General features: G+C 46.4%; 1 protein-coding gene and 1 long non-coding RNA gene across 2 annotated transcripts; one reads left to right on the top strand and one right to left on the bottom strand.

The window, feature by feature from the left end:
- Positions 1–987: 987 nt before the first annotated feature.
- Positions 988–6,374, bottom strand: Nefm (neurofilament medium). Its single transcript, XM_005355463.2, has 3 exons — positions 4,917–6,374; positions 4,094–4,218; positions 988–2,808 (listed from the first exon to the last, which is right to left on the bottom strand). Exons 1-3 carry the CDS (start codon positions 5,988–5,990, stop codon positions 1,476–1,478), a joined length of 2,532 nt encoding a protein of 843 aa, XP_005355520.1. The 5' UTR covers positions 5,991–6,374; the 3' UTR covers positions 988–1,475.
- On the top strand, positions 5,812–12,530 carry LOC101993246. Its single transcript, XR_258464.1, has 2 exons — positions 5,812–5,948; positions 12,210–12,530. It is a non-coding gene; the product is annotated as an uncharacterized LOC101993246 (long non-coding RNA).
- The last annotated feature ends 128 nt before the right edge of the window (positions 12,531–12,658 follow it).

The following is a 12,658-nucleotide window of genomic DNA, read 5'->3' as shown; positions in this document are numbered from 1 at the left end:
GCTTGTTATATTTAAATAACCCTCTTTCATCTTGGGTGTCATGGATATTATAGTATCTGGAAAAAAAACGAGTCCTTTAACACAAGCCACGAGTGTAGATGTTATGCCAATTTTGTAAACACTGAGTCCTTGCAAATGGCTGGGGAAACACCATTGCCAAAACTGCCGTTTTCTCTCAGCTTCCCTGGGTATGTTGAGAGTTTCAAATTGGAGTATTTTGAAAAACCATTTAAACAGAATATCAAAGGAGGATATCCTTGGGCTGTTCTCACTGGTAAGAAAAAAAACCCCAAAACTTAGAAAAGGTAATATGCTAATTAATTTACCCATGAATGTAAAGGTCTAAGGCAAATGTCTTTGGAATTATTAGTATTATTTTCCTTTGGTCCAGACCAGGGCTTTTCACCTAAACCTGTTTACTCCCTAAATCAAAGACTCGTTTTTCTTAAAACCCAATGCGAATATTTTATTTATTTTTGGCATCATTTCCCCAACTAATAAAAACTAACAGTATAAATTGTTTTTAAAGCAAATCAAGGATCAGTGATGTTTCTTGACTATTTAAACCCCACATCTTCTAGACACACACCATGCCCCTGGTCTGTGACCCAACACCAGGAGGCCTGTTATGGCCTCATCATGGGCCCTCTTACCTTGAAACACTGTACAGGCCCCAGGATGGACCCATCTGGAGACTGAAGTCTTCTCTCTCTCCAAATCCCCTTTTATTTCCTCATGGTGTTTCTACTCTCATTTCAGGGCTACAGTTTTCAAGGTTTGGGATGAAGCATGGGCTAAGTAAAAGTGTCAACACATGAAAACATCTTAAGCAATTTATTTTCCTGTTAGATTCTCTCAGAGAACTGAGAGGCGCGGGCCACTAGCAATTCTCAGAGGCAACGAATTCTGGGGGGGTGGGGGGTTGGGGAAGGCAGCTCCTGGCCGCAGATAGTTCCCTGTGAAATAAGATATCACCACACATTGAACTTATGTTTCCAGTATGACCTTTATTGAGCAAGGACTGATGTGACATTGAACATCGATCAACGTAAGGTTGCAAACTGTGCGGTCAGCAAGGTTCTCCCATGAGCAGAATTCCATTTTAAATGCACCAGTGAGGTAAACATAAGTATTCATATATAGCTTTCTTAAGGCTAAGAGAGTTCTGTTTCACTTATTATTATTGGCTCAGTTGGTACTTTGCATAATACATCTCAAGACATCCCCCCGAGTGCCCCTCTTCCAACAGTTTAGGAAACTGGCAAATCCCCCAGGTACATACACTATCATGCATTTGGATTCCCCCAAAGACTGAGGAGGAGGCACCCTGAGCTTGCATGCAGTTCCCTCTTATTGCACAAAGGAAAATACAATGTCTGGAGCCCCCATGGGAGAACCCATTCTGTTTTGAAGCTGTCAATCACATGCATTTTGAAATTGTCATATGGCTTAACCTTTTGCAGTGGACTCAGATCTTAGTCACCCTGGGTGACTTCCTTGACTATGGCGTGTGAAGTGACTTTTTCTACCTTTTTAGTTGACACTAGTTTCTCCTCAAAGGTCTCCTCATGCTCTTCGACCTTTTGAGTGACGGTTACAGATTTGGTGATGTATTTGGTAGCACCATCGCCCCCCTCGCTGGTGATTTTTTCCACCTTCTTGGTCACCACCACCTTGTCCTCATCCCCTTTCTTTTCATCTGCTGGGCTCACATCTAACCCATTAGTGACCACCCCTTTCTCCTCTTCCCTCCCACTGCCCTTTTCCTGAGTTTCCTGCTCCTCCTCTTTTCCTTCCACTTCCCCATTGATAGCTATGTCTTCCTTCCTGGATTCCTGTGGGCTGCGATCGCTCCCCTCCTCCTCACTCCCTCCCTCCTCCTCTGCCTTCTCCTTCTCCTTGACTTTCTCCTGCTGCTGAGGCTTCTCCTCTTTGGTGTCTTTCTCCAGGTTCACCTTTACCGACTTGGTGATGGTGATCACCTCCTCCACAGCTTTCTCTTTCACCGGAGACTCAGCCTTCTTCTCTGGAACATCTTTTGGCTTCTCCTCCTTTTTCTCTACCTTCTCTTCCTTGGGTGCTTCCTTGACGACTTCCTTCTTTTCTTCCTTAACTTTCTCTTCCTCCTTCTGCTCTTCTTTCCCGGCTTTGGTTTCTGGTTTTGGCTTTACCTCTTCAACTGGTGACTTTGGCACAGGAGACTTGGCTTTCTCTGGCTTCTCAATCTTGATTTCCTCCTTGGCAGCCACTTCTTCAACTTTTTCTTCAGTTTTCTTTTCCTCTTTAGCTTCTACTTCCTCTCCTTCACCTTCTGCCTCCGTCTCTCCCTCCTCTTCCTGCTCACCTTCATCCTTTTCACTGGAGCCTTCTTTCTCAGATCCTCCCTCTTCTGCCTGGTCTGACTTGGCACCTTCCTCTTCCTCTTCTTCTTCCTCCTGGCCTTCTTCTTCCTCCTTTTCCCCTTCCTCCTCTTCCTTAGCCTCAGGAGACTTCACAGGGGACTTTTCGGCTTCCTGTTCCTCTTCCTTCTCCTCCGCCTCTTCTCCCTTTTCCTCTCTGGCAGAGGCTGCCAGCTCCTCGGCAATGGCTGTGAGGGCGTCTTCCATTTCTGACTTCTCGTCTTCCACTTTTGTTTCCTCGATGATCTCCTCCACAAATTTGTGTTGGACCTTGAGCTTGGGAGCCTCGACTTTGGTCTTCTGAATCTTACTGGATATTGTGACAGAGGGCTGTCGGTGTGTGTACAGAGGCCCTGTGATGCTTCCTGAAAATGTGCTAAATCTGGTCTCTTCACCCTCCAGGAGTTTCCTAAGGAAGGAATCAAAGATGATGAGATAGGCTTGAAGACTTATGTGGCTTTGTAAGTTTCATTACTGCAGGGGTAACACACAGGTCACTTTAGAATAAATAGAGCCACATAAGGAAAACATTCTGCCCACCACTGCAGTGCCTACTATCACTTCATTAACGTGTTATAACATATGCAGTGGCAGAGTCTCTGAGAGTGCCAGCCAGTCCTCTGCTGCAGTATCTTGCCACGCCCAGTAGGAAATTAGCCACACCCAGACCGTGAGTCCAGCTCTGCAGCATGACTTCACGCCCTTGGTGCAGTATGAACGTTCTCAGAGGGTCCCTAGTAGTCAGCTCCCTTTATCCCCCAGATGGTGGCCCCCCTCATCATTTGAACTGTCAAGATTCGTGTAGATTGTTAAAGTGAATAAAATGTTCAATTTAAAAATTAAAACCATTGGACATAAATCAGAATGCTGATGACTTTAAATTATAGCTGGATGTTGATATAGGTGAACTCAGTTAAAATTTGTTCTGCTAGTTCAGTGACAGAATGTCTATTTGTACAATCATCTGATTTCCTTAAAAAGAAAGTGCAGTTTATTCTTTCTGTAAAGTCTTTACAGGAAATGATTGCTTTGTCAAGAACTGTGTGTTTTGAATCTGGTCGGCAGAAAGACAGCATGAATCAGGAGACCTATAGCCAGTCTATTGATAAAGAGATCAAACCAGTAACTGCTTATGCATTTAGTTCTTTATGTTTCTATGCATACGTGCTTGTATAGATCTCGATATATGAAAGTATCATATATGCTGTGGTCACATAGAATGCACATATATCATCCATAGACTTAAAATAAGTGTATGTATATTCTAATGCACCTATATCTAGTCTCAGCCAGATGATGGCAACAGTATGCTATAAGAGAAAACCAGAGGTAGAATGACCTGGTGTTTGTCCTTGGCATGATAAAAGAGTTGGAATCATCAGATGAAATATTAAAAATAAAGTTAAAAATTACCCTTTCCCCACTTTTGTAGTGCATTTTGGGCTTTTAAAAAATAATTATATTTTATCATATTCTTTTCCTTCCCCCAACTCCTTCCGGACCCTCCCCATTTTCACTCTTTAAAGATGAACAAAAGTGATAAATACTTAGGATTCAATTTGTTTGTAACTGAGCAGGGGGAACAGGCCTCTGAGCCTCACACTGTCAGCTTTGGCTTAAGTGGGAGAAGGCTGTGAACCAGCAGCCTCTGCAGTGCGGATAGCGCCTGGACCAAGTCTGTGTAGAGCCTCTACCTGTATGCGGCGATCTCGATGTCCAGGGCCATCTTGACGTTGAGGAGATCCTGGTATTCTCGCAAATGACGAGCCATCTCCCACTTTGTTCCCCGAAGCTCATTTTCCAACTGCTGGATGGTGTCCTGAAAGACACAGTGAGTCTCCAGAAACTTCCTTCACAAGACACTTGCTATCCCACTCCCCGAGCTTTTTCCACACACACCCCCTCCCCCTCCACCAGCTCCATAAGTCTAAGAGTTATCACTCTTAGCCCCCGCCTCTTTTCTTTTATGGTAACGGAATTCAAAACAAACCAACAAAAACCAACCAGAGGTTTCCCAAGCACTACGGACAGGGAGATCAGTAAGCCTAGAATGTCCCCAAAGGGAACACTCGGACTGGGAACCCAAGGAAGGTCCTGATTGGACTTGGCCCTCCATCCCCACCCAAACTCTGGACTGAAGCCAGTTTTGAAAGCTCGGTCTCAGCGCGGCTGCGGCGGCGGGAGGGGGAGGATACGAGAGACTATGGCATTTCTGCTTATTAAATGACGTATTTCTTGATTACTGGAATGTGCCCCTGACTTAAAAGTAGAATTTGTCGTAGGAAAGCAAGTTTCTGAAGGAGAGGGGGATTTCTAAGCAGTTGAGATAGGTGGGTGGGGCAACGAGGAAGGGCGGGGCAAGGACCCCGGACCCCAGCTAACTCGGGTCTGCCGCGCTGCGCTCCTGCGCATTGGCGAGTTGCCACCAGGGAGCGCGACCAAGAGGGCGCTCTCGAGAGTGGCGTGTCGGGGGCGCGCGGCGCTGGCGCCGGCCGGCCGCGCAGCCGCGGTTCCTACCTGGTAGCTGCTGAGGTCGTGGTTGTGGCGCTCCTCGATGTCGCTGAGCTGCCGCTCCAGGGACTCCTTAGTGCCACGCACGGATTCGAGCTCGATGCTCTTGGACTGTAGCTGGCGCCGGTATTCGGCGATCTCTTCCTTGGCGGAGCGGATGGCCTCCTTGTTCTGCTCGGCCGCCTCGGTGAGCTTGGCGTAGCGGCATTTGAACCACTCTTCGGCCTGGTGCATGTTCTGGTCTGAGTGACACTCGAGCTGGGAGCGGATCTCCTTCAGGGCCGTGGAGATGTCTGTCTTCAGGTAGTCTTTGCGCTCTACCGTGATGTGCGACGCCTGGATCTGAGCCAGCAGGTCGGCCACCTCCTCTTCGTGATTGCTTCTCAGGAAGGCCACCTCATCCTGCAGCGACTGAACCTTCTTGTCCAGCTCCACCTTTACCATCGAGGACTCCTCGATGTCTTTGCGCAGCGCTCGGATGGCAGCCTCCGTGTCGTCGCGCAGCCGCGCCTCCTCCTCGAAGCGCTCCTTGAGCCGGTGAATGTCTTCCTCCAGATGATCGGAGTCCAGTTGCACCTGCGCCTTCTCGTGGTTCACCATCTCGAGCGTGGCTCGCAGCTCTCGGATCTCCTGGTCGTAAGCATCACCCAGCTGGGCATGGGAGGCCTGTTTCTGCCGCAGAGCCTGGATCTCCGCCTCGATCTCCTTGTTCTGCTGTTCCAAGTAGTGCACTTTCTCGATGTAGCCGGCGAAGCGGTCGTTCAGTCCCTGCAGCTGCTCTTTCTCGTTGGAACGGGACAGCTTGTAGTCGCCTCCGGAGCCGCCGTTGAGCAGCGAGGAGGACTGGCTGAAGTCAAGGCTGCTCTCCGCAGAGCTGAGCATGGCCGAGCTATAGGCAAGGCGCGGGGCGAGCGCGCTGCGCTTGTAGGAGGAGGACACGGTGCTGGGCGAGCCACGGGACCAGGACTGCGAGCGGAAGCCGCTGGACGGGGACCCGCTCACGCGGCTGAAACTGGAGCGGGTTTCGGTGACCCGCCGGTAGGCGGACGGGTTGCCCAGGGAGTCCAGAGTGTAGCTCATCTTGGAGGCCTTGGAGTGTGTGGCTGTCACAGCGTTCTGCTGGCCTCGCCGCAGCCCCTTTATAGCCGAGCAGCTGGTCCCGGGCCAGGGCCCCGCCCCGTGGAGGCGGCGGTCGAGGAGGCGGGGACTGCGGGCACCGGGCCGGGGTGGGGGGAAGGGGGAGACAAGCCCTGCGGTGATTCAGCGGCCGCTCTGCGCTCCACGTGGGCCCGTGCCACAGTGGACCCCGCACATGGGTGCAGCCCGGCCGGTCCTTCTCCAGCGTCCCCTTGGGTCCCAGACCACTTGTCACCCTGTAGATCTCCCTTTTCTGCGTTTCACCTGCAGTTTGCAGCTCATCGCCTTGCTGCAAGTGCCGACCCAGCGCCCTTTCTTTGTCTAGTCACTCTCTGGCCCTTTGGGCAGTTCTTCTCGGGCCTCCTGGCTCTTCTTTGGTCCCCTGCCTCTTAGTTTCTTTCTTCCGCACTTTTGGCTTTAGGCTCTGCTGTTCTTTGTCGCCCCCCCACTCCCCTTGTGGCCCTTCCTCTCACCCCCAACCCCCTCTCTTTTTTAGTTATCACCCGACATTTCCCTTGGAGCCCTTGCCCATGGAACTTTTTTTTTCTTTGCCGCCTCGTCTTTCACCCCTTCTCTCCCTCTCCTACAGTCTCTTTTTCCCACCCCCACTCTTTCTTGTCGTCCTTGTCAGTCCACCCCCCCCCTTGTCTTAAAGCAGGCGGAGATGAGCTGAGAGTTATGCAGAAGAAAAAAAAAAGAGAGTTTTTGAGGAATGGCCGATCTGAAAACTCCGGCAAGGGGACAAAGAGGACAGGCCGGGGTAGTCATTTGTGTTAAAAGTGAGATGTGGCGCTCCAGTCTGCTTAACGGTTGGGGAATCTTGGCAGCAGCTTCCAGCAGGTAAGGCGCAGGGGCGCCCAAGGATCCGGCAGCACCAGGGACAGCGCCCAGGCGGGGCCGTGGGATGCTGCTGGGTTTCCTGCCTACCAGAGCTCAGAAGAGGGTCACTTTTGGCTCCTCTCCCCCCAGTGAATACTAAACCTGTTTGTAGTGACTGCTTGTTTGTAGGAACCAAGCTGGAAATCCCACGCAAAGACTTCTCTGCAGTGCAGAGTTGGCACAATGAGCAGACTGCAGATTTTGAAAACAACTAAAAAATTTTAAACTCAGTTAAGGGAAATAGAGACTTGAAACCCAGTTTGGCTTTACCAAGAAATGATGGATGTTGGGAAAGGAGGAGACACAAGGCCAACAAATCTGAAGGTCAACTATTCCCTGGGAAGGGGTATTTGAAATCTGAGATGAAAAATCCAGGGAGATAGACCGTACGATAAGTTTGAAAAAAATGCCCTGTCATGGTTCTGTCTAGGCACTACTTTTGTGTGCTATAACTATTGACAAGGACACTCAATTAGCTTAAAACTAACTGAAAGGTTACAGAACAGATTCATCCCAATCTTGAATAAACCAGGCATTTCCCCTCCCTTTAAAAAAAAGGAATATGTTTGCCCAGGTAGATTTTGATGGCCGATTTGGCATAGGCCAACCATCTTTTTAGCATGTTTCTTTAAGCAGACATTCTACAGGGTTGTATAGTTTTACACTGTGTAGTTGGTTGCGTGTTTTTAAGTGAGAAAGCCCTTCTGTTTTGGATTGCGGTTTGGGAAAAATTCAGAGTGAGAGAGTTCAGAGTCCTGCCAGACAAAGTGAGGATGGAAAGCGGGGCTCGAGCTGAGGACTGCACCAGGAGGGGCTGGCTGTGGGTCAGAAGCAGAGACAGCAAGCTGAAATGCCTTCTTTTTGGACATATATTTTCTAATTGCCTCTTCATGATGTGATGGGGTTGTATTAATCAGTAAGGAATCACAGATGCCTTTCTCTCTGGAGACTTTAATTTTGCAGTTTTATAAGCTCTTAGCCCCATGCATTTTAAGGTAGAAGTGAGATTTTTAAAAGGAAAAAAAAAAGGGTTCATTTGAGGAGTTACCGTTTGGTTCTAGAACGTGCAACTGCAGCATTGCGGGCTGCAGGCTGCGGGGGTGGAGGGTGAGGGGGTTGGGTATGAGGCCCATCTGATTTGCTGAGTGTTGGTTACTGCTTAAAGTAGCAAGAGCCTAGACTCAAATCACTGAGGGGGGCACTCCACCAAGTGGAGGACTAACTTGTAAATACTGTAAAAGCCAGATTTGTTGATTTCCTATGGAAAGATAAGTGAAAATGGAAACTCCGTGGGTCTGTCAACTGTGGGCTAGCAGGGTGGGACCTCAGCTGGATGCCATCTAGATACCGCTGCATCCTAGCAATGCAGCATTTATGCATGAGCTATGCATTACTGCCTGCTTTTACTGAGATGTAGAAAGCCGTCAGCAGCATCTTGCTGCACTCTCACGGGGAGAGCTCTCTGCAGTGACAGCACATGGGTGGCCAACAGGCTTCAGCTGCGAGTTTTCTGCAGGGCTTTGGTAATGATATGACGCTGCAGAGACATTTACAAGGAAACACATGTTTAATTTCACAATCATCCTGTTTTGCCTCATATCTAAACTAGCTAAAGAAAAATTGTTAAGTGTGCAACCGGTTATAGAGAGGAAAATGCTGCTTTCAAACAAAGTCATGGCCAATTACTTAGGCTAAAGCCGGTGCTTATAGTTTAACATTGTAGCTTCAATGTCACCGGAACTGTTGATCAGTCTGGGCCGTTAAGGGACAGTGCAGGGTCTTATAAGTCCCTCTGTTAAGGGGAAATTGTGCCAATGGTTTAAACATTATTGTTTCAGCCCCACCACAGCCTTCCACTTTAGACTTTGCTCTTTCATTTCTGACTTGCTCCTGGAGGTGATTTGAAGGTTAAACCCTTCATTCAATCTCTTTATTATTATTGCTTTTTTTTTTTTTAAAAGGGCTATAGTAGCTAATCTTCTTTACTTTTCTTTTTTTTTTAAAAGGGCTATAGTAGCTAATCTTCTTTACTTTTCTGTCCTGGGTTTTTGAAGAAAATTTACCTCCTTGATGGTTTTCATAGAAAGAAATGTTTGTGCCTGTTTCCCCCTTGGTGACATTGTAGCGACGAGCTGGGACATACCAGCACCAGTCGGGTGCCAGTGAAAGGCTGTCTGAGTTACCACACTGTGGGGCTGGCACTGAGTTTACTACAGCACTTTTGCGATTTATTCTAAAGAAGGAACCTCCACATATGATCCAGATATAAGAGTTTTAATGACCTTATCTCTGAATTGTTGCGTAAGATACTGTCTGTTTTGAATCACTTTTTTTTTTTTGAGAATGCAAGAACATTTTTCTATTTCTGCATTCCTCACTAGGACACATTCGACTGTTAACTTAGTTAAGAGAGAATCACTGTGAGGTATTTGAGGGGCTGTGTAATGAAAATGGAAATGCAGTCTTTGCATACAAAGTTAATTTATTGGGTCATACGTAAAGATGTATATTTTCAAATGAATCAAGTGTTTTTCTCCCCCTTTTCTACTTTCTTAGTTTTTTCTTTTAGAATTTTAATACACACACACACACACACACACACACACACACACACGCGCACACGCAGATGCACATGAATGGAGGATGTCAGCAAGAACGGGCTCTGGAAATAACGAAGAGGAAAGAGGAAAAAAAGAAGGGAAGGAGAGAGGGAGAGGAGAGGTAGAAGGAAGCCACACTGCCTAGTTGGTAGGTTGCACCTGTCTCCGGTGAGATCTGCAGCCTGCTGAGACCTGAGTCTGATCCTGTTGCCTGGGATCTGCTTCTAGGACCTGTAATGAAAACTTGTTTATGGCTCGCCCTTTGCTGATTATTAAAGGGGTGGTTGATGTGGGAGGTTCAGAACACTGTCTGCTGGGAAGGAGACTCTGAGGGAGTAGAAAACCAGACCACTTATTTCTACTTGAGCCTCCGATGTCAAACTTTATTAGCCGGCCATGCTTGCTCACTTGTTTCAGCTGCTGAAAGAAACGTAATAATGTCCCTGGGAGAGAAAGACTGTCCCCCCCTCCTCTCCCCCGACAATTGGGTCATATGTATATGTTGCACTGTTTTAAATCAGAACAAACCCATCTGGCCCAGCATCCCTTTTCTGATATTGAGTCACTGACTGTATGATTACTTCTGTTACTGAATATTTTTACATTGAATACGATATTGTATTTCTGACAATTCCTACCATTATTACGTTAATCTGAAGTCTTCAGAAATCTTAAACTATTCCATCTTTAGGTTTCTTAGACATGAAAGAAATCAGCTGAGGAGTTTTCTCTGTGGAAATTTCATGTTTTCTGGGGAAAGCTGTGGCTTTCGGCTTAAACCTGGCTGCCTGGTTTTCCTTTTTGCTGTGTAATGCTGCCTTTCTTCTGAGAGTCGTTTCTGTGAAAGGCAGAGCAAGGAGACTTAGGCTTTATAAAAAAAAAAAAACACAACAAAACGAAAAACCACCAGAGCTTTGCCGAGAGGAATCCTGGAGGTAAAGCTCAGAGGAGTTGAAAAAAATATTATTATATTAATTTGCATCATGTTTTTAATAGCCAAGCTGACTTTCCCTCAGTCAGGACAGCTCTTAATGAGGTGTAATTGAACTCTTAAAGCTGTAGTGCCTGCAATTTTGCCCCAGGGCAGCCCTGTCACAATGAATCTTAGTTCAAACTTACTGTGACTTAGTGAGACAGGATTCTCTTATTGGAGACGTTTCATTAGGACGGTCTTTGTAACCATCACAGATCTGCAGTCCATGGTTTTGGGATCAGATTTCCGAGAAGAACTCAAATTCAGGGATATAAATTTAAAAAAAAAATCTCATCTAGTAAGTAGTCATTATTTCAATGATGAGTTCTTTTCCTTCGTCTTGACTGTCCTGCAAAGCAGTATTCCCTCACAGACCTCTGCAGACAGCTCACGAGCAGAACCTGGATGCCCTTTTGATTGTCAAGAACATCACAGATTTAAAACTATTTTATTCATTGGTTGTGTGTAAAATAGAAATTTACAAAATGCAGAGAGACAATGATACATCTTCTATTCTAGTTCATCAATGAATCTAAATACATTTGTTTATGTAATAGTATGCATGTTTTCAAAACAAATGGAAAATATAGAGCCATGTGCCATGGAACCTGGGTTTGAGCCTTGTATTTAAACCTGCACTTTCCAGTCTAAATAAAGATATTATTATAGATTCTTCAGAGCAAAAATGAGCATGCAGAGCAGATATGGGGGTCCCGACTGTAATCCTAGCATTCGAGTGGTGGAGGCGGAAGTATCCAGGAGTGGAGTTCAGACCAGCCTGAGCTACTTTAGTGTTTGCCTCAAAAACAAACAGAAATAAATACAAACAAACATCAAAGCATGGAAACAGCAGCAATCGGCCCTGCTGGTCAGGAAAGCATGACTGGATTTCATATTTTCCTATCTGCCTCTCATTTGCTGAGGCGAACACCACCGTGAAGCTAAAGGCTGTGCGTGGTGAGGCCTGTGGTATGGCCGCCACAGGTAACTTGTAGCCTGACCTAGTACAACGGGAGTTCTCTGTTTCTTATACTTAATGGAATCAAACCCCAGCAATACCACTGGCAGGCTTTCACATGCTTTACAAAACTTTATATTAAAGATGAAGCAAATCAGATCTGGTAGTGTAGGCCTGTAATCCCAGCTACTCAGTACCCCGCCTGAGGCAGGAGGATTGCAAGTTCCAGGACAGCCTGTTTCAAAAGGAAAAGTAAGAAGAAGGGTGGAGCTATACCAGTGGTAGGCTGATTACTGCTCACCTAATTTACCATCCCTGAGGATGCTAGGTTCAGTCTTCAGGATGGGTAGCACAGAGCTGAGCTTCCCCCCCCCATCAATGTGCTCCCCTGAGCGCTGGGGCAGAATGCAAATGATTCTTCACATTGACAGCTGATCAAATTGACCAAAAGATTTGTCCATGGCCACACGTCTGGGAAATGGTGGCACTGGGACCAGAGCTAGGGTCTTCCGATTCAGTATCGACTTTGCAGAACCCTGTCAGTAGAGTGCCAAAGTCAGCCTCAGAGAGGAACTGTCAACATAAAGGGGACATCACAAAGAGACAGGTCATGGTAATATCAGTGACCATAATTAGTAACCATTAGAGAGCTTCCAGTGTGCTACACATCTTGCTCAAACTTCCCTGAATTACCTTATTTAATCAACACAGTTTTCTTACATGACATTATTCCTTTTATCCGCATTTTGTAGAAAAAGCAATCGAGTACTGAGGCACAAAGAAGGTCAAGTACACACACGTCTGGAAGGTGGTGAAGGTAGAAATCGAGAAGTCTGACGCTGAAAGCAGATCCTCACCAAGGTCATCAGGAGGTCATTGGATCCAATTCTAAAAATAACTTCAAATTTTAAAGATCTCTTATTTTCGCCTAACTGTCATGACATGTTAAAAATACCCAAGACATAGCATACATATATTGCTTTCCCGTTTCTGCAATTTATATAAAAGACTTCGTTTTCTCGGATGAGTATTTCTGCTTTATATGCGACATTATTAAAGACATTAAAACAAACGTTGGACCACTTGTCTTTTTTATCCTAAATTAATTTCTTACATCATCTGAAGGCCATTTAATTCACTCACTCTAGTCCATGATCTATGTGTAAGACCCCAGTCTTACATTTGCATATGCTTTTGTTTT

The sequence above is a fragment of the Microtus ochrogaster genome, chromosome 17 (genome assembly GCF_000317375.1).
Source record: "Microtus ochrogaster isolate Prairie Vole_2 chromosome 17, MicOch1.0, whole genome shotgun sequence".
Taxonomy (NCBI): domain Eukaryota; kingdom Metazoa; phylum Chordata; class Mammalia; order Rodentia; family Cricetidae; genus Microtus; species Microtus ochrogaster.
Note: the sequence above shows the minus strand (reverse complement) of the source record. Positions and strands in the feature narration are given on the sequence as shown.

Bases quoted from the DNA above. Each gene is read 5' to 3' on its own strand.
- Nefm (XM_005355463.2), bottom strand. From the start codon at position 5,990: ATGAGCTACACTCTGGACTCCCTGGGCAACCCGTCCGCCTACCGGCGG. The intron at 4,219-4,916 runs GTAGGAACCGCG...TGTGTCTTTCAG, and splicing joins ACGACCTCAGCAGCTACCAG to GACACCATCCAGCAGTTGGA. The intron at 2,809-4,093 runs GTAGAGGCTCTA...TTCCTTCCTTAG, and splicing joins ATCGAGATCGCCGCATACAG to GAAACTCCTGGAGGGTGAAG.